The sequence below is a fragment of the Chlorella variabilis genome (assembly GCF_000147415.1).
Source record: "Chlorella variabilis unplaced genomic scaffold CHLNCscaffold_22, whole genome shotgun sequence".
NCBI classification, from domain to species: Eukaryota; Viridiplantae; Chlorophyta; class Trebouxiophyceae; order Chlorellales; family Chlorellaceae; genus Chlorella; species Chlorella variabilis.
In genome coordinates, this window is record NW_005435066.1 from 776,553 (window position 1) to 797,174 (window position 20,622).

Consider the following 20,622-nt stretch of genomic DNA (forward strand, 5'->3'; position numbering starts at 1 on the left):
AGCCATGCTGTTGCTCTGAAGACCTTTTTCTCCGTGCAGCAGCTATGCAGTCAGGCGCCGCCACCGCCGCCGCCGCCGCCCAGCTGCCAGCCCGCCAGCTCCGCCAGCAGCGGCATGCCCTGGAACTCGGCGATGTTGGCCAGCACACCCAGCTGCTGCCGCGCCGTGGCCTGCAGGGCGCATGCACGGTTGGGAGTTAGGTGGGGTCCCTATGGAGGAGGGAGGATGGGGCGGCGAGGGGGCCTTGCCGCGGCTCGACAATGGCGAGCGCCACAGCCAAGCATGTGTAAATGTCGAAGCAGCCCCAGGCGCGGTGCGGCGCCACCCACCGGCGGCTGCGTGCCGCGCAGGTGCCCGCCGCACACGTCGCAGCTCTGCTGCAGGTGGTTGGTGGCCACCGAGGCGCACTTCATGCACCGCAGGTCCTGCAGCTGGTAGCCGTCGGCGGCCTGCAAGGGCAGGATGGCATGGGGACAGGGGGGGTCATGAAGGGGGTCCGGCAGGCACAGATGTGGAGTGGGGAGGTGGAGGGAAAGGGTTGGGGCAGTTTTTCGTCGCGTGGATGGTTTCGGCGGCAGAGGCAACGCGCTGAGTACTCTACTCAGGGGGTGCGCGCTGGGACACAGCTGAGCTGAACAGTGCAGGTAGAACTGGCGCACCTGCTGCAGCACGCCGCACAGCTGCTCCTCAATGGCCGTCACGTCCCGCTCGGCGCCGCAGGCCGAGCAGTGCCAGTCGCGGCGCTGGATCTGGGGGGGACGGGAAGAGGCGGAGGCGGGTGGTTGGTAAAGGGAGGTGTGGGGAGGTGTGGAGGGAGGCGAGCGGGCAGCACATGTGCAGGGTAACGAAGCCGCCATGCCGGGCGGCTCTCACACAACTGGCGCCGCCACGTGCCACCCATGCCCGCTACCGACCCCACCCATTCCACATGGCGTGTTTTTTTCCAGAAACGCCACCCTCCCACCACCACCACCGTGCGCATCCACCCACCGCCGGGTCGCGGCACAGGTCCAGGTCTTGGCAGTCCTGGCAGGTGGGGCAGATGACGTCGCGCAGCACCAGCGTGAGGCAGGGGTCCTGCGCGGGGGAGGGCGGCGGTGGTGGTGGTGGTGGTGGTGGTGAAGAGAGGTGGGAGTCAAGGAGCATGTGAGGATGTGTGTGACGCAATGCGTCTGCCACCCACTGTCCCCACACCAGCATTCACGTGCTCCTGTTGGGTGCCAATAGACACACAGACAGACAGGCAGACCTGCAGCCAGCCCTGCACCCCACCTTGAACTCTGCTGCCGGGGAGAACTCCTTCACCTTCATGGACTGCAGCATGCTGCGGCGCAGCCGGGCCACCTGCAGGCGGTACAGCAGGTGGTACAACACACGCGGTACAGTGGGCGGAACAGTGGGCGGTAGCATCCCGGGCAGCGGGGTGTGGCCGCGCAGCAACCTCCAGGCACGGGGCTGCTGCTGGCGGGCTAATTGTCAGTAGCACTTGCATTGCTGCTGCTGGCCCTGCGTGGCGCTGGCGCGAGCGCCCCCCACACACAGTGCACAGGACACCATTCATCCGCCCACCCAACCAGCCACCAGCCACTCCGCCACCGCCCATCCCCAGGCCCGCGCCACCCGCCCACCCACCTCGTCCGCCACCTCGCCATCCAGCGCAAACAGGTGGCACACCGCGCGCACAAAGGCAAGGGCGGGGGTGCCCAGCTCCTCGTCGGTCAGGTGGGAGCCCGCCAGGCGCGGGAAGGCGTGGCCGGGCTGGCCGTCGTGGGCGCCGATGTTCTTGACCACGTATGCGGTCTGTGGGTGGAGGGTGGGGTTCGGTTTGGGGTGTGGGAGGGTTGTGTGGCAGGGTGGGGCGGGTTCATGGGTGGGTAGCATGAGCACGGAGGGTGCCGGGTGGGCGAACGGATGGCATGCATGCGTGCCCAGCTGCAGCTTACATTACATTGGGCTGAAGAATCAACAGGGGTAAGTGAGGTACCGCGTTGGCAGCACCGTCTTGCTGCACCACAGCCCCACCTGCTTCAGCAGCTTGTTCTCAAAGTCGCCGCACAGCTCCCGCCGCAGCCAGTCTGCCTGCGCCTCGGCGCTCTCCTGCGCGTCGCGCACCGCCTGCAGGAAGGGAGGTGGCGGCGGCTGTGTAGGGACAGAGACAGCGGTTGTTCGGGGGACGTGAGGGCCCGGCAGCAACAGCAGTGAGGCGTGATGCAGGCACCCGGCGCTCCAGGCAGCGCCAGGTCCCATGAGGCAGGCCGTCCCGGCAGGCTGGCAGCGTATTCATCCAGGCTGTGCGCATGCACACCTGCGAGCCGCCCTGCGTGGCGCCCTCCGCCAGGCTGCTCTGCTGGGCAGCCTGCCAGGGCTTCCACACAAACTCGACGGCTGCGGCCAGGAAGGTCTCGTGCAGCACGGGCGGCAGGTAGTCCTGCAAAGGTGCCGTCAGCGGCGGGTGGGGTGTAGCGGTGGTGGCGGGGTGAGGAGACGTGGGGCAGAAGGGTATGGAGTGCAACGCCAACGGCAACGGCGGCGGCGGCGGGGGCAACCGAAGGCAGGAGAGCGCCCAGGGTGAAGCTGAAATGTAAGAGGTGATAGCTGAGTTGATAGGCAGCAGCCAGAACCTGAAGGCACAGGTGGTAGTCGAAGGCTGGCCGGTTCAGCGCCGCCTGAGTCAGCGCCAGCTCGCCGGCGTGCTGCGTCATCACGGCGCCGCCCTGCGCCCAGGCAGGGCAGGTGGCAGCGGCGGCTTGAGGATGCAGCATTGTCAGGCAGCATGCTGCAGCTGGCATCGCCCAGCCGCTCGCGCTGGCTGCTGCCGGCCCCAGTGCTGGCCATTTCCCAAGCCACATCTGAGGACTTTTCACCGCGGCACACCACACACCGGTGCCACACCACACACCCTCTCCCCCTAGCGACCGCGCCCAGTCATTCCTGTCGCGTGTCCCCTGGCCCACCCACCACCCACCTCTGCGCTGGTCAGCTTGCCGGGGGTGGCTACGAGCGCCTCCTGCAGCGCCGGTGGCACCTCGGCAAGGATGCCCACATAGTTAAACCTGCAGGGGTGCAGGTGTGTGGGGTACTGGGTGTTGATGGGCAAGGTGCGCTGTGCGGACAGGTGTGAAGGTGGTGAAGGGGCTGGGAGTGAAGCACATAGGTTGCCGAGGCGAGCAAGAGGTGGGCAAGGCGAGGACGCTTGGCAGGGCTGGCCGGTGGCACAGGCCGGGAGGCATGCAGGCACGATCCCCGTCCGCACCTGTCCTTGAGCAGCAGCGTGTGCCAGAACTTGGAGGGGGTGAGGGAGAGCCACTGGAAGAGCTCGCGCTTGGACAGGGTGTGCAGAATGTAGTCGGCATACCTGCGGTACGGGCATGCGGCACATGCAGTACATTAGTGCAGTACTGACGACAGAGGCAGGAGGGGCAGGCAATATTGTGGGTGGGTGCTTGGCTTAGCAGTTGCCCGCAGCAGCAGGAGCCGCGGCGACAGAAGCGGCAGCGGCGGCGCCGCAGGCAGGCCCACTCACCCCACCGCCGCAGTCAGGTTGCGCTTGCCGGTGCAGAGGATGAGGGTGCTGCAGTCGGCGTGCACTACAGTGGCGCCCAGCTTCTGCAGCTCCGCAATCAGCTGCAGCAGCAGCTTCTGCATCAGCCCTTGCACCATCTGCATGACGGCACGGCCGGGCGAGGAGGAGAGCGGGACGGTGTTTTGGGTGAGTCGGGCGGCAAGAACAGATCTGGCAGCGTTGCACAGCTGCACCTGCACTAAGAGGTGTCCTGCACCCGTTGGCTCACTCGACCCAGGGGCCCGCCCCAGCCTCATAGCTGCCCTCCCAGGCAGGCGCACCTGCTTGAGTGAGGGGTCGTGCAGGCGGGACGCCGGGGAGGAGATCCAGCGGTACAGGTTGCGCAGCAGGGTGTCGGCACAACTGCGGTACATGATACCGGCACCGCAGAATAAAAACAGCGAGTCGGGAAATGCGTGCGGGCAGCCAAGGCACCCAGCACCCGTGAATCTACCACCCAGCTCCCTCCCTGCCTCCCTGCCCAAACGCACCCAGCCCCAGCCCAGCAGGCTCACATGTTGCTGCGCTTGGTGGCATCCTCCATCCAGCTCTGCGCAAGATTCTTCAGCACCCTGCGGGCGGCAGGCAGGCCGAGCGGAGAAGATAGAAGCGGATGTGAGACCGTTGATTGGTAGGCAGGCAGGCAAGGTGGCGAAGCAATGCTGCCGAGGTGAGGCAGGCAGGCAGGCAAGGTGGCGAGGAAGCGCTGCCGAGGTGAAGCAGGCAGGGATGGCAGCAGCAGGGGCCCGCACCTGAAGGCGGGGGCGCAGCCGTGCTGGTCGTCCAGCAGAGCGGAGCCCTCCATCTCGCTGATGGTGGCGGCCTGCGCCAGGTCAGCGCCACGTCAGCGGCGAGCCAGGTCAGGATGTGCCCACACGTCATCCCCCATGCACGCCGCCAGGCGAATCACCAATGCCAGCCCACTGCCGGTTCATGAGGTGTGGAGCGCAGCTAACAGCCGGAGCAGCGGCGCAGAGGCGAGGGCAGCTGGGAAGGGGAGCGGCCACCCCTGCCACCTGCCACCTGCCGCCCGCGGCTGCCCGGCCGGCCCCGCTCACCTCCAGCACGGCATTCACAGCCAGGTGCGACAGCCGCAGCTCCACGCACACACAGCGGTAGGCGCCCGGGAAGCAGATCTGGGCAGGTGGGGGAGGGACGGGCAGGCGGGAGAAAGAGTGAGGTCCAGCAGGGGTTGGGCAGCGAGGAGCTGCGCCTCTCGGCTGGTGGTAGCGGCATGCAGATGCCAGCAGCAGGACAACATCCTCCCCAGCGACCAACCCTGGCTAGGCTGCCCCACCTCTATCTGCTGCTGCTGCTCCCGCAGGGTCAGCGCCTCAGCCTGGTCTGTGGGGCGGCTGGCCAGGTCGGGCTGGGAGGGGTCGCACACCCACAGCAGGTGGCCCGCCTCGCCTGCGGGGAAAGAACGGTGACAGGTGGCACAGGCATGACACACACCATGCGTTAGGCTTAGCGATCTGCTGTGGCAGCCGTCGGATGGAGGGCCGGCAGCTGGCAGCACGGCAGGCAGGCAATCAAGCAGGGCACGGCATCCGCGGCGTGCCATCTGCCGCCAGACTTACGGAGCTGGCGGGCGAAGAGGGCATCCGAGGCGTCAATGATCCAGTCGGGGCCGATGGTGGACAGGGGGAGGTGGGCGTACTGCGCCGCCTGGATGCGGGCCTGCAGTACGATGGCGTACAGCAGCAGTACAATGCATTTCACGCCGGCACCGCGGTGCAAAAAAGCGGTACGAGGGTCAGCGGCGCGTGCTGATGGTCATGCCAGGGGGAAGGCGTGGCTGGCCAGGGCAGAACACCATGCAAAGGCGGGCAAGCAGAGGCCAGCAGCATGCGTGCCTGCAGCCACTCCCCCGCAGCCAGCAGCTGCGCCACGGCCGCCCGAGCCGCGGGCAGCTGCCAGCCCAGCGCCGGCAGCGCCGAGGTGGGCGCGGCCACCGGCATGCCGGCGGTGGGCAGGTCTGCCAGCGCGGGCAGCGAGTGCAGCAGGCCTTGCTGGTCGTCTGTGTTGAGCAGAAGCACGGTCGGGGCGCGTGCGCGGTCCCTGCAGGCGGCGGCAGCAGCAGCAGGGGAGCGGCGTGCGGAGACGGTTGCCAGCGAGCCGGCGGCCGCGGCGGCCAGGAGGCTGCGAGGCACGGGAGAGCGCTGCTGGGGCAGGCCAGGGCAGCGCATACACTTCTTTCCTCCAAGAGAAGGTAGCATGCACGCCGACAACAAACACACTGACAACAACCACACAGCATGGGTGTTTCCTGCCGCCCTCCCGCGGCGAGTCCCCACACCCCAGCCCCCACACTCCAGCCCCCACACACCCCAGCCCTCCCTCCCACCTGATGCGCCCGAGCTCCTTCTGGACCTGCTTCAGCGCCGCCTCCTGGCTGCGCACATACGCCACCTCAAACGCAGGCACCTCCCGCTCCTCCCCCTGCTGCTGCGACTGGGTTGGACCCGCTCCCGGCGACCCGCCGCCGCCGCCGCCGCCCTGCCGGCCCTCGGCGGCCGCCGCCTCGGCCCACGCCCGCTCCGCGGCGGCGCCAGACAGCTCCCGCTGGCCTCCCCTCGCCGGGTTCACCACCCATACCAGGCAGCGGCGATCCGCCGGCAGGTGCAGGGCGTAGAGGGCGCGGCCGCGGGCGGGATCGGCGGCGGCATGCAGCGTCATGTGGCGCAGCGCTCCGGGGGCGTCAAAGTACTCGTACTGCACGGTACATCGGAGACGGTACATTGGGCGGTTCATCAGGCAGGCCGCACACTGGGCAGAGCGGGTGCAGGGCGCGGCCACGGAAGGCGGCAGGCAGGAGGCCGATGCAGCCATGCCTTGCGCACACCTGTCCCGCACACCTGGTTCGCAAATAGCATGCACACAGCATGCACACCACAGCATGCAAACATCCATCCCCGCGGCAGCCCCCACCTGTGCCACCGCCTTCATGTGCAGCTCAGCCAGGTCGAAGCCGGCGCCCAGGTTGCGGCGGCGCGCTGAGGGGGCCACCACCGCCACGCACCCCAGCTGCGGGGACGCAACGAGGCGGGAGGCAGGGCAGGCGGCATGGCAGGCGGGCGGGCGGGTGGGTGAGCTAGTCCCCAGCAGAGCCCAGGTCACCCTGTCCAGTCCCTGCGCCCAATCAGCACAGCCAAGACACGCACAGCCAAGCCAAGCCAAGCAAGGCCGTGCCTCTGCCGTCCCACACATCCCACCCCACCCGCCAGCCCTGCCCCCACCTGCAGCGCCGCATTCAGCTCCGGCGGCAGCCGGTCCTCATACACGCCCCGTACCCCCGCCGCCGCCAGCCGGGCCTGCAGCTCAGGGGCGGAGGCAGGCAGGACAGAATGCTGAGGAGAGGGAGACGGGCTGTGTGTAGTTGTGTGGGGCAAGCCTGGACGCCAGCTGCTGCAAGCCTTAGGCCCCAGCGGGGCAGCAGCCGATGGCGGTTTTGGCAGACGAGACCCAACCCCACCCGGGCCAAGCGACCCGCCCCCACTCTACCTGCAGCTCTGGCAGCCGCGACCGGTAAGCCTCCTCCTCCACGCTCAGCTGGTAGGTGTGGGCTGGCTGGCGGCCGCCGGGCAGCGTGCGCCGCACGGCAACGCCGAGCCCCTCCGCCTCTGCGGCAGGGGGGCAGGGAGGGGGCGGGTGGGCGCGCGTGTGTGGGCGCATGCACGGGGCTGCCGCCTGGGCAGGGCCGCGGCACCGCAGCAGGCGCAGGGCCTGCAGGAGGCAGCGCTAGCAGCCCCCGCCTCCCGCTCCAGCACAGCACATGGCCCACAGCCATCAGCGGTACACAGCTGTACCGCAGAGCTGCGCCAGCACAGCACACAAGCGACAGCCAGCCGAAGTACACGGCTGTACAGCAGGCCTGCGGCAGCAGGGCTGCGCCAGTCGGGGTGTGCCCCCAGCCAGCTCCCACCCGCGCCCCCGCTTGGTCGCCCACCTGGCGTCCCCGGCGCCGCAGCGACATCCACATACACTGTGCGCGGGATGCGCAGCGGGATGGCATGCATGCGGCCGTTGATCACCGCCCATGCCTTGTACACGCCTGCAGGAGCGGGGCAGGGGTGCATAGCATATGGCATGGTGTGGCAGGTGGGGCGGTGAGAGCAGGCGGAAGCAGCGGCGGAGAACAGCGCTGCGGCAAAATGTTTGCGGGCGGAAACTGCGAGCAGGCCTGCCTAGCCACCCCGCCTGGCCGGCCAGCCATCCAGCCGTTTCCCCACCTGGCTCCCGAGTGGCTGCGATGCTGACTATCTGCCAGTGCGAGGCCGCCGCCGCTGCCGCCTGCTGCTGGAACATGGCGCCCACGTCTGCGGCGCCCGCGCCGGTGCGCTGGCGGCTGCCGCCGTGGCCGCCGCCGCCGGCGGCCTCGGCCCGCTTGCGTTTGCGCGCCTCCCGGCTGCGCCGCCAGTGCGCCTTCTTTCCAGCCAGCCAGCCCCGGAAGTCATCATGCGGGTCAGGCAGCTCCGCCTCCTCAGCCACCTCGGCCGCCGTGGCCGCCGCTGCAGCTGCGGCACCAGCGCCGGAGCCGCCGCCGCTGCCACCCTGCTGCCGGTTGCCGGCGTCGGCATTCTCGCCGCCCCTTGCTGCTGCTGCTGCTGCTCCTCCTGGGGTCCGCCCCACGTCCACGCTAGTGGCGATGCCCACAGGGCTGCGCCGGGCTGCCGCGGCAGCCGCAGCACCGCCGGCGCCGGCCCCAAAGTCTTCCAGATCCCCCACGGCATGTGGCTTCTGGTTCTGCAGCCAGGGCCGGCCGCAGCAGCAGGGCTTTATGGGCACAGGTTATCACCGACAGCTGCAGCAGCACACCCCTCCACGCGCCAGCAAGGCACCAGCAAGGCGCCAGCAAGGCGCCAGCAAGGCAGAGCCACCAGCAGCACACACCCAATAGCACAGCAGGGAGCAAGCACGCCCGCTGCAACACACCCGCCGCCCACCCGCCTGCCCACCTTTGCGGCCGCCCCAAACAGCGCATCGATGCGGGTCTGCTTGAAGGTGTCCTCCTTCTCCTGCACCTGCAGGCATGGCGCGGGCACAGGGTGCATTGCACCGGGTGGCGAGGGAGCAGCTCAGGCTGCACAGGACCTCGAGCCCGCTCGGCAAGTGCAGCACAGGCTGTAAGGAGCGTCCGCCGGCCCACGCCCTCCCTGCCACAGCCCAGCCCCGCTCCTCAGCCCTCTCCCCACGCACACCCAAACACCACTTTATCATTACTACTCATAGAGAGCACACACACACACACACACACACACACAGCCCGCCCACCTTCTTGTGCAGCCAGTCGGGGTGCTTCACCCGGGGCACTGGGTTGGCCAGGCGCTGCATGGCGGCAGGGATTGTGATGATCTTCTGGATGGCGTTGCCCAGCCGCTCCCTGCACACAGGAGCAGGCGGGGCAGGGGAGTAGCGCCCGGGGAGGGTGGGAGAAAGAAGGCAGGCGGGAGGTCCGGGACGGGTGAAGGGCGGCAGGGCGGGAGGGATAGGAGCTTTGGGCTTCCAGGCCATTGCCCCACACGCCACACACAGCACGCAGCGCAGCCAAAGAGACCGAAGTACAGCCGCTGCTCCAACCACCAGACAGCCGCTGTCCCAACCACCATACAGCCGCGGCCCCAACCACCACACAGCCGCTGCCCCAACCACCATACAGCCGCTGCCCCAACCACATACAGCCGCTGCCCCAACCTCCACCCCCTCACTTGTAGTAGCTCCAGTCCACAATGTGCCGCACATCGGGCACCTGGTCATCGGCCACTGCAGTCGGGCAGGTCGGGCAGGCAGGCTAGGGTCGGCTTGGGTGTGAGTGGGCAGCGCCGGGCCGCGGCCAGGAGGCAGCTACAAGGCAGGCTGGCTGCCGCTGGCTGGCGCTGGCTGGCGCTGGCTGGCTGGCTGGCGCTGGCTGCCGCTGCCTGCCAGTCCGGATCCCTAGCCTGCATCCTCTCGGCCAGCCAGCCCAGGCACGCAGCACGGGCAGGCAAGGCACGGCACCGACAGGGCGAGCAGGGGGCGAGCATGATAATAGAGCTAGGAGGCAGCCGAGGCGGGGCAGCATGGCAGGCTCGGGGCGTGCGCACCTCGGCCTACGTCCCCGCCGCACCACTTCCGCAGGTAGGCTTTGGCCACCGCAGGCTCGGTGGAGAACATGGCCACGGGTATCGCCCGCTCCGAGGTGGGCAGGTTGGAAGGGTTGCGCGCAATCACGTAGTTGCACACCAGGCCCTGCGAGGCAGGGGAGAGAGGAGGTGCAGGCGGGTGGCGCGCGGTTGCGGCGGGTGAGCGGCAGGCGGGCTGGCGGGCATGTGCGGATGGTAGGGAGGTGCGGCGGGTGGTGGGCAGGGTGCACGGAAAACAGGCGGTGGGGCGGCATCCGTGTGGCAGGGGCAGGCAGCAGGCAACGAGCAAGGCAGACCGCGGCTATGAGCAGCAGAACGCCCCCCAGAAGAAAGGCCACAGAAGCAGCGCCTGTACCTTGTCCTTGATGCGCCCGTCGCCCAGAAACTCCGATAGCCGCTTGGCGCACGTCACCGCGCAGCTCTTGCGCCCTGCGGCGGGCAGGTGGGGTGACGGGGCCAGCACGCGTTCGGGCAGGCGAGGCCGAGCACAAACGCCGGAGGGAGCGCGGTGGAAGCCCACCAGCCGCAACCAGCCCTGCGCCCCACACCCCAGCTCACCCTCATCTCCTCCAGGGCCTAAACCCTGAACCCCCACACCCACCCCCGCTCACCCTCGTACTCCTCCAGGCTCTTGCTCATCACGCACATCTCGCTGATGTGGTCAACCAGCTCCTCATCCGTCAGGTCCACGCCCTGTGTGTATGTTGGGTGTGTTTGTTAGGGGGGGTACGAGCAGGAGGAGGAGGGAGGGGGGTGAGGGAGGCGAGTAGGCACACGCCCTCGACCTGCGCCGCCCCCGCTCCCCTGCGGCTATGTGCCTTGCCCAGGCCCGGCCGCCATGCCCGCCGCCACAAAACGAGAGAACCAGCTCCCCGGCTCCCTCTCCACAACCACAGCCCATGCCCCACAACCACAGCCCATGCCCCACAACCACAGTCCCAGCCCCCCTCACCCGCGTGTCCAGCATGTCCAGCCAGCGGTTGGCCACCGCCGCCACCGCCGCGTAGCACTCCTCCAGAGAGTCGCCCTTGAGGAACTGGTCAAACACCTCACCCTGCGGGTGGCCGGGCAGGGAGGCAACGTGGGATGTCTGACCGAGGGGTGGCTCGGGTGGGGAGCAAGGTTGCACCCGGCAGAGCGGCGAGGCTGCGCAGGCCCGCGATCGACAGAGGCTCTGCGCAGGTGGCAGGGGCGCCTAGCAGCGCCGCCGGCCGGCAGCAGCAGCGCCAGTTGGCGCCAGCCGGCAGCACCGCCCACCTGGAAGACCTTGATGAGCTTCAGCTCGCCGCGCCGCTTGAGCTCAAAGCCCTGCGGGGGACGGAAGTGGGGTGTGGGGGCCAGCCGGCCGGGCAACCACCAGTCAAGCAGTACCAGCCAGCCAGCAGACCGGCCACCACAGCCAGCCAGCAGAGCCGCCACCATAGCCAGGCGCCGCAGCCCCACCTTGAGCTCCGCCAGGCTGCCGTCGAAGTTGAAGACGGCGTACCGCTTCTTGATCAGCTTCCCCTCCTCTTTGGAAGCCGGCAGGATCATGGCCTGCGGCGCCGAGGAGCGCAGGGAGGCCAGGCACCCAGGTTGGCGTGATGGCGGCAGCGCCTTACGCCCTCCAACTCCATCTGAAACGCAACGCCCCTATTGCCACCCCAGAATGCAACACCCTCCCGGAATGCAACACCCTCCCACACCTTGTAGGGCCCGTCCACCTCAAACTCGATGCTCATCTCGCTGCTGACCTCGTACTGCCGCCGCTCGCTGTCCACCAGGGTCTGCACGTGCGGCGGCATAAACAGGTCAGGGCAGCTTGGCAGGGGGCAGAGGAGAGGAGGAGAGGAGGGACCCTGTCGGCCCAGGCACCAGAGCCTGCCGCTGCGCTGCCACGCCAGCAGCCTCTCACACGCCCCACCCACCGCAAACTGGTCGTTGGTGTTGTTCTCGGCCACCGTGACGTTGAGCATGGCGCAGGGGTAGCTCATCTTGAAGACCTTGCCGGTGGAGGAGTGCTTGAACTGCGGCAGAGGAGGATGGGGTGAGCGGCCAAGACAGGTGCGTGGAGCGGGCCGCAGCAAAGGCAGAGAGAGGGATTCCACACCGCTGCAGGGTCATAGTCACGCGCTGTGCAGTACCGGTGTCCAGCGGTACCTTGAAGTCCTCCGGGAAGCTGCCTGGCAGGCAGCACCAGATGCCGTCGGTGTCCAGCTCCAGCGGCTTCCCCAGCTGCCCAATCAGCTCGTTGGCGCGCTGCAGGCAGGACATATGTGTGTGGCCAGGTGGGAGCGAGAAGGCAAGCAGCCGTTGCTGGTGCGCAGCGGCGGATCCGGTTCCAGCCCCTGAGCTTCAAGAGCAGCAGCCACAATGCCCCGCTTGCTCTGCCACAGCAGCTGCACTGCCACCCAGCACCACACACACGCACACACACACACACACACACACGCGCAAGCCTCTCGCGCCAGCCCCCACCTTGATGATGTTGGCGCCGGTATGGGTCACCACCCCCGCCATCTCCATGCTGTACCAGCGCGCCCCCTTGCGCATCACGTAGCCGTAGAAGGAGTTGAGGATGCACTTGTGGGCCAGCTGTATGCGTGTGCGGGTGTGTGGGTGTGGGATGCGGAGTGGGAATGGTATCGCGTGACGTGAGAGCAGCCCACGCCCAGGCATGCAGCAAGGGCACCAGTGCGTGTGCGGCGGCTGCAGCAGCAGCGGCGCAGGTGGTGGCAAGAGGCGGTACAGCTGTACGACCGTACCTGCAGAGAGTCGTACAGCACGCACATGTCCTTGGCCTGCTGCACCTTGATGGGGTTGCCGCTGGCCTGCGGGGCATAGGCACAGGAGAGGCTCTGGTGTGCGCGGGGCGGGGAGTCGAGCAGGCACACTGCCCGGGCCCAGGCCCCTGATCGGTTCCTCGGCAAAGCCCAGCCTGCTGCAGCCCTTCGGTCCACAGCGCCGCACCAGCGACGCAAAGCAAGAAGAGAGAAGGACAGCGCAGAGCAAAGCGTGCCGCCCCAGCAAGGAAGAAAGGTGGCCAGCCTGGCGCCGCACCTTGGCGTCGTCCAGCTTGCCCTTCCACTCCTTGGTCAGCCCCTTGTACTCGTACCGCCGATCCCTGCGGTACCAGCGATACTAGTACTCATGTGGTAAAGCTCAGGCAGTGCATGTCCGAGGCAGGCAGCATGGCAGGCAGCAGCAGCAGCCCGATCATTCCCCCACAATGTTGTGCACCACCACCGCAGGCGCAGACAACAACCCCAGCTGCGCTCGTGCGTGCACGCACCCGCACACACCGCACACACCTGAATGCGCGCACTGTGTCAACGTAGAACGAATTCTCGCGCTGGCAGATGCCCGCCACCCGCTTCTCGCTGGTGGGCTTATCCAGCACTCGCTTGTACACCTGATACGGGTGGTGCAGGCAGGGCAAAGCAAGCAGTGCAGCAGCGTGTGGTTGGTAAAAAGGCGCAGCCACAGTGTGGGAAGCGAGGAGTGGAAGGGCAGCATGTCACGCAGGCACGTGCATGCGACAGCACCGGGGGGGCATGCAATGCGTAGGCCTGCTGCATAGCGCAGGCAATGCATGGCCCTGCATCTGCAGTACATGTGTAGTTGTGCAGTACCTTTTGGCAGTACTTCTTCAGCCGGTCCTTCAGCAGCTTCCCCTTCTCCTCGTGCGCCAGGTCGGACCACAGGCGCTGCGGCCCGCCGGACTCCGCCGGCGGGAAGGTCTCAGACTGCAGCTGCGCCTTGAGGGATGTGTACTCGGCACGGGTGGCTGCAGGGTCGGGGGCAGAGGGCAGAGGACGAGGAAAGGGAGCGCGACCGGTGGGCCAGAGGGCGGTGCAGGTGGCTGTGGTGATGGCCAGCGGTGGGAGGCCACCGGGCACGCGGCACGGCTGCCCAAGCTGCCCACCCGCTCAGGTGAAGCAGGCGTCGTGCCGCCCCTCACCCGAGTATGTCTCCCCACGCCACACCCACTCCATCTGGCGCAGGCAGGTCTTGCCGGGGCGGTTGAAGTCGCAGGCGGCGCAGTCCTCGTCTGCAGGGGCCAGGGTGTGGTGTGCGCCGTGGCAGGCGTGCATGCGCGTCAGTGTGAGGTGGGTGGGTGGTGGAGTGCACGCGTCGTTCACACCGCTACGGCTCAGTCACGTAGCTGAGCCTGCACTAAGGTGGCAGGCAAGGGAATGCCCCCCAGCCAGCTGTACCTACCTTACCGCCCCGCCACTACACCACAGTCCCACACCCCCACCCACGCAGCCCACCGGTGACGATGGAGGACGGCTGCAGCCTGTTGGTGAGGATGATGTTGGGGTACATGGCGGCGACATCCAGGTGGTAGATGAGGGGCACCTCGTCCCTGCGGTGGGAGGAAAGCGTGGGGGGTGCGCCAGCGGCGGTGGGTCGGCGGACATGAGGTGGCGGCGTAGCGTGCGGGTGGCAGCAGCTACGCCCCCGGCGCGCGGCGGGGCCGCAGTGGCGAGCCTGCGCATCAGCTGCTGCCCGGCGTGCCAGCCTGGCGCGCCGCTGCCTGCGGCTGGCGGCCCGCAGAATGCACGCAGGGGAGGCCATGCTGCAAGCTGCACATAAGCAGGCATGCACCTGGTGGGGGTGTCCCGCAGGCGCTCCAGCATGCTCCGAATCTCATCCCGCACCTGCAGGGCGGGGCAGGGCGGGGTTGGTGGCGGCCGCCGCCCAAACACGCCGATGAGAAGGCAGCAACAGGTCCGACGCAGCAGGCTTGCACTGGCCTGCACTGGCCTGCCTCCTCGGTGAGCCAGCCGGCCAACCAATCCCATCCCAGCCCCACAACCCACCTCTGCGTAGTTCTTGCAGTCCTCGGGTGCCATCTTGCCGTCTGTCCTCAGCGCATACTCCAGGTCGCCGTCCAGCTTGTCGATGAGGCGCTGCGGGGGTGGTGGTGTGCGGGCGGGAGGGTGGCGGGACAGAGGGATGAGCGAGGGAATGTGCATATGTAGGGGATGGGGGTGGGGGCCTGGGTGTGTGGGTTGAGTGGCGAAGAAGCGGGAGTGTGTGCAGAAAGGTGTGATGAAGACGGAGGGCAGGCATGTGCCGATTTGCACCAGGGGCACCACCCATGCACAAAGGCACCACCCAGGCACCCACCCAGCCGCCCGCCCACCCACCTGGTACGCCTCTGGCTTGCACCGGAACTTGGTGGGAAGGTCGGAGCGGAAGACGCCTGCACGGAGGTGGAAGGTGACGGGGTGGGGCCGGCGACAGCCGGGAGGCTGGAGCAGAGGGCTGGAGACAGCCGGGCACCCACCCGCCCCTTGTTGCATGTCTCGGCAGCCCTGCCGCCCCCCCGACACATGCACGCGTCCCTCCCTCCCACACCAAGGCCCTGCAGCTGCACCCACCCTGCCACACCAACCCCTAACCCTCACCCGACTCAATCGCCTCCACCTTGCCCCCGATGTATGTCTCGCTCTCCAGCAGGTGGCCCTTGTACATGCGCTCCGAGGCGGCGGTGTGCTTGTTGGGGGCCACGATGCGCGCCTGCATGCGGGGTGAGCACGCGTAACGTGCGCGCGTGGGGCAGGGGTCGCGGACCGGCTTCACACGACACATGCAGGGCAGCTGCGCGGCGCTCTGCCCGGCCTGGCAGCCACCTGCTTCTGTCTGCTGTTGGCCAAGGCGGTGAAAACCAGGCTCCCTTTAGGCGCAGCCACCCCCAGCCGCCCACACATTTCTAAGGAAAAGGACCCAAACATGCCAAAGGGGAGAGGAAGGGTGGCGGCAGCCCACCTGGTATGCCTGCACCATGAGCAGCATCTCGCACAGCGTGCCCGACCCCTTGCGCAGCACCTCGTCGGGCGGCATGGGGATGATGGTGGACAGGCTGCAAGTGGTGTGTGTGTGTGTGAGGCAGAGTGTGTGTGTGGCAGGCAGGGGTGCAGGCATGAGCAGCAACGCCCCTGCTCCCTACTTGGCTGCGCATCCTCCCCAGGCCCCCCCCGCGCGGAGGCTACAGGCAGTCCCCAGCGCCACACACACCTCAACACACAGCCCACAACCCGACACGCGCCCAAGCAGACGACGGGGTGGGATGCCGTATATGCCATGCAATGGATGTAGGTCATGCACAGACTGCCCCGCTCTCCCCTGGCATGCACCCCCTCCCCATGCTCACGAGAAGATGAAGGGGTGGATATAGGTCATGTAGAGGTAGTAGGTGGAGACGGCGTCAGACACAGAGTAGGCGGCCATGTCCTGCGGCCGCTCGCTCGCCAGGCGCACCTGCAGGGGGCGCGGGGGGAGGACGAGGGGAGGTTGGGAGGGCTGGCTGGGGCTGGGCAGCATGGAGGGGAGGAGCAGGGCAGGTGCTGGGGAGTGCGGACGGCTTGTGGGGGGCATGGTGGGAAGAGCAGGCATGGCCCGAGAAGCAGAGCGACGTGCGAGAATGCTGAGCAGTACCACGGCGGTACCACGCACCATATCCTCCGGGTCCACCTCCACGGGGTCGTACCCCAGCTTGTACTTGGTCACCATCTGCGGCACAGGTATGAGCGATGCAGGTGTGGTTGTAAGCGGGGGCAAACGGCGCAAGGGGGCGAGCCTGGCAGCCCAAACGCACGCGCTGCCAGGCGCCTGGTGCCAGCAGCGCCGCCCACGAGGGAAGATGAGCAGCCACGCAGGGTCAGCAGCACCCACAGGCAGCAGGCCGCAAGCCCACCTTGAGGCCACGCGAGCCCTGCGGCAGGTACGAGTCTCGGTTCACCCAGTGCAGGCAGTCCATGTGTACCGCCATCCTGCAGGCAGTACAATGGTGTCGGGAGGAGCATGCCATCACCATCAACCACAGCATGTGGGGCAGGGCGCGCAGCAGGGCAGGGCGGCCAGGCCAGCGCCGTGCTGCGGCCGTCATCTCAGGGCCATGCAGTCGCCTGCCGGCCATTCATTGTCACCCCGGCTCACACCGCAGCTCCCTGCCTGCCAACGCAGCCCCACAGCCCACCTGCTGAGCGTCTCATTTGACTTGCGGTTGCAGGCGAAGCCGATTTCCTTCTCCATGTCCATGCCGTGCTTGGCGGCGCGCGTCTCTGCAGGGCAGAGGGAGGAGAAGGACAGGGTGACAAGGCAGAGTACGTGGCGGCGGCAGCGGCAGCTGGCTGGCGGGCTGGCTGCCAGCGGCCCGGCCTGCCGGCGGAACAGCTGGCTCCCAATCCCACCAGCCCCACCTATGAAGGGCCAGTCAAAGAAGTCTCCGTTGTAGGTGACGTAGATGGCTGGCTGGACCTGCGCAGAGGAGGAAAGCGGGAGAGGAAAGGTTTGACTGGCGGCGGCGGGGAACTGTTGACTGGTGGGGCGCAGCAATGAGGATCGCGGGCCGCAGCTGACATGCGGGGGCAGCGCAGCTGCGAGCGCAGCCAGGCCCTAACACAGCGCCCTAGCCAGCCCAGCACCCACCTCCCGCATGTGGTCAAACCACTTGCGCAGGCAGGCCGCCTCGTCGGCGCAGTTGAAGACGTGGAAGGGGCCTGCAGGGCGGGGGTGGAGGGTGGGGGGGGGTTGGTTGGGACAGATGCAGACAGCAGGAGCAGCACTACCTTGGTTGAGAGATATAACAGCAGCTGCCTGGCAGCTGCCGCAACCGGGCCAGGTTCTCACACCACCAGACCGCCCGCTGCGACACGCCCTCCCTATTCGCGCTCGCTCACCCTCAAACTCCGGCTTGGGCGTGTACTCAAAGTTGCCCACGTCTGCCCCCACCACCTCCCGGTTGATGATGAGGTAGCCCTGGCGGTCGAGCATATAGGAGATCATGAAGACCTGGAGGGAGGCACGGCGGCGGTACAGGGGCAGTACATGGGTGGTACGTGCGAGGCAATGCGGCGCACTCCCGCGCTTCCTCTAGGCAGGCACCCTTCTAGTCGGAGCTTCCCCTCTCGAGGCTGCGGCTTCTACCCCCTCAAACCACCAGTAAATACAAAGCCCACAGGACCCACCTGGTCGTACTCTGCGTTGGGGAACTGCAGCGGCAGCTTGGTGGTCTCTGCGGCAGAGGAAGCACAACGGTGGGCGAGGGCGGGAAGGCCAGGCGTGGGCAAGGCAAGTGAAAGCAGGCCAGCTTGTTCTGCCCAGGCCAGCTTGCCCCAGCAGCTCATGCCAGCCAGCGTCCCTGCCAGCGCACGCCAACCAGGCCCAGCTGGCCGGCCCGCCCTGCCCGCCACGCACCGATGTCAAACGCGCACACGCGAGGCTCCGCACGCTGCAGCAGGTCGGCGCGCCGCTCCAGCGTCACCTTGCCGCCCTGCGGTAGGGGGCAGGCAGGCAGGGAGGAGGGGCGCACAGGCGCGAAGGCATGAGGGAGGGAAGGGGGGCAGCAGAGAGATGCTACGCTGCAGGAGGCTCCAACCGGCACGATGCGGCAGCGCTGCCGGCTGCACTGGGCTGCCCTCCCGCCTCCCACCTCCCTCCCGCACCCCTTCCCACTCCCCCACCGTCCTGTCCTATCCCCTTCCCACCCCCCATCATCCAGGCGACCCCCTACACCAGCACCGCCCACCTTGGCCCGCACTGTGAACCAGTGGCCGCAGCGCACGTCGGAGTCGATGGCGTACCTCACATGGTACGGCACGTCGTGCTCCCGCATCTCCACAATGCTCTCCAGCGCATCCTGCGGGCGGGGTGGTGTGGTGTGGTGTGGTGTGTGTGTGGGGGGGTGGGTGGGTGGGGGGGTTCAGGGCTGGCCAACGTGGCGGGCTTTGAGGGCGGTAGGGCGGTAGGTTCGTGGAGAGCGGTGGCAGCTGGGCGGCGGCAGGCAAGGGGAGGCTGGCAGCTGGCAAGGGTGGGAAAGGAGAGCGGTGGAGCTGAGCGGGCACCCTCCCCTCGTCTCCCTGCAGTGCGCCCCACACTGCCCCCCTCCCTTCTCAAACCCACACCTGCAGCCGCTCCTTGCCGGCCTTGGCCGCCGCGGGCCGCTGCTGCTCCGCCAGCAGCTGGTAGGCGGAGGTGCCGTCGCGGCGGTACCGGTTGCGGCTCACAATGGGCTGCACCTCGCGCCGCGTCTGCGGGGTGGGTGTTGCAGTGTTGTTGTTGCTGTTGTTGTTGCTGTTGTGTTGTTGTTTGTGTGTGGGGTGGAGTGTAGGTGCATGGGTGGGTAGGAGGGCAGCGGCAACGGCAGCGGCAGCGAACAGCCCCGACGCAGCAACGCACCCGGCGAGGAGGCGGCGAGCGGGCAGCAGCACAGGCAGCAGGAGCCCCCGCAGGTGCCACGCACACACACACACAAACACACACATACAAGTCTGTGCAGCAAGCTTGTTCTTGCTGAAACCGACTGTAAGCCCACGTACACACGCGCAGCACGCACACACACACACACACACACAGCAGACGGGCCTCACCTGCTGCAGCTGCTCCTGGTTCCAGAAGGTCAGCTTGAGCAGCTTGCGCTGGATGCCGCTCAGGTGGTTCTTCTGCGGGGGCCGGGGGAGCGAGGGGCCCGCGGGGTGGGCAGGCAGGTGGGTGAGCAGGCCAGTGGGTGCGGCGGGCGTGGTGGTGGACGGTCCAGGGGGTGGGAGCAGCCAGCACAGGCAGCCGAGCAGCGGCAGCGGCAGCAGCCAGCGGCAGATGCACAGCGCCAAGCAAGCGCAAAAACACCACCAGCGCCCCACACCTACCACACCCCACATCCGCACACCCCCCACCAACCCACCAGATCCAGATCCTCCCGCTGCACCACCTCCACCTCCTTGAGCGCCCCCTCAAACTTGCGGCGCAGCCAGCTGTCCACCTCCATCTCCAGGTCGTCCTGCGGTACATGCGGGGACGGTACGCGCAACGCGTCGCGGCGCGGCGCGCCACGGAGGCGCAGCACATGCACTGCGCGCTGGCGGCTCGCGGCCCCTGCCGCTCCCACCCGCAACCCGGGCCTGTCTCCCTGCAACTGCTGGCTGCAGTGCCCCACATGCCCCACGCCCACGAACACCTTGCACACCGCACACCCGCACCACCCCACACCCACCTTGACTTGCAGGTAGAAGTAGGGAGCATACTCCACCTGTGCCTTGAACATGCCGCCGTCCTGCGGGCAGCGCGGCGCGGCGGGGAAGCGCACCCTAGCTTGCGGCACGACCGAGGCGGCGGCACCGGGCTGCTCCACACCTCACCGCTCGCCACCACGGCACGCACCGCCAGCCGGCACCGCACACACTCCTCTCACACACCATTACAGAGAAGCACACACACCACACACACACACCTGGCACATGAAGTAGCAGTTGACCACGCTGAACGCATGGCCGCTCTCCTTGTCCACCTTCTGGCTCTGCAGGGGCGCGTCGTGGAGAGGCCGGGGCGAGCGGGGGGAGGGAGGGGCGGTCGGGGCAGCGCCGGGCTGGGGCAACACCACAACCCATGCACCGCCACATGGGCACGCACGCGCACACTCTCTCTCTCTCTCTCTCTCGCTCTCTCTCTGTCTCTCTCCCCCCCACACACCACACACCACCACCACCACCAACAACACACTCTGTCGGCCTCTGTCTGCCACCACACCTGGTTCATGTTCATCAGCCAGCCCAGGCGGTCGGGCCCATCGGTGTGCAGTGCAAAGCCCAGCGCCGCCTCTGCCGCATGGTCGTCCTCCTTGGGGGCCGCAGCAGCTGCGTCGGCGTCGCCGCCGCCGCCGGGCGCGTCGCCCCGCCGCCCGATGTAGTTGCCGTTGTTCATGCCGCGGTTGAGCAGGCGCCGGCCGCGGCCGCGGCCGCCGCCGCCGCCGCCGCTGCGCAAGCGCGGAAAAGGGGCACGCGGGGGCGGGTGGTGGAGGCGGGATGTGGGCAACGGGCCTCCAGCGCAGCCGGCATGCCATGTAGGGGCGATCGAGGACTGCAGAGCTGGCCTCCCAACACACTCAGTGCTGGCCCTGGCCTGTGAGCAGCTGGCGGCAGGCGGCAGGCGGCGGCGGCGGCGGGGCTCACCCAT

At 68.1% G+C, this 20,622-nt stretch overlaps 1 protein-coding gene across 1 annotated transcript; it reads right to left on the minus strand.

The window, feature by feature from the left end:
* Positions 1-209: 209 nt before the first annotated feature.
* CHLNCDRAFT_26745 (hypothetical protein) lies at positions 210-20,622 on the minus strand (the record flags this gene model as incomplete). Its single annotated transcript, XM_005844584.1, has 62 exons — positions 210-449; positions 660-749; positions 991-1,077; positions 1,273-1,344; positions 1,633-1,800; positions 2,023-2,139; positions 2,306-2,428; positions 2,966-3,053; positions 3,254-3,355; positions 3,524-3,660; positions 3,844-3,925; positions 4,078-4,224; positions 4,586-4,698; positions 4,860-4,972; positions 5,143-5,221; positions 5,377-5,623; positions 5,910-6,016; positions 6,362-6,589; positions 6,802-6,876; positions 7,067-7,185; positions 7,512-7,616; positions 7,795-8,222; positions 8,498-8,586; positions 8,837-8,945; positions 9,271-9,311; positions 9,656-9,790; positions 10,040-10,113; positions 10,296-10,377; positions 10,637-10,738; positions 10,942-10,992; positions 11,128-11,220; positions 11,370-11,450; positions 11,592-11,690; positions 11,824-11,922; positions 12,142-12,258; positions 12,429-12,494; positions 12,724-12,787; positions 12,975-13,075; positions 13,296-13,450; positions 13,625-13,714; positions 13,938-14,032; positions 14,275-14,327; positions 14,490-14,579; positions 14,820-14,875; positions 15,081-15,192; positions 15,442-15,535; positions 15,827-15,933; positions 16,129-16,185; positions 16,370-16,445; positions 16,652-16,736; positions 16,875-16,932; positions 17,104-17,174; positions 17,355-17,466; positions 17,643-17,689; positions 17,872-17,947; positions 18,203-18,313; positions 18,579-18,704; positions 19,044-19,115; positions 19,355-19,450; positions 19,664-19,723; positions 19,901-19,966; positions 20,197-20,622. The coding sequence occupies 62 exons, from the start codon at positions 20,620-20,622 to the stop codon at positions 210-212; spliced, it is 6,861 nt and encodes a 2,286-aa protein (XP_005844646.1).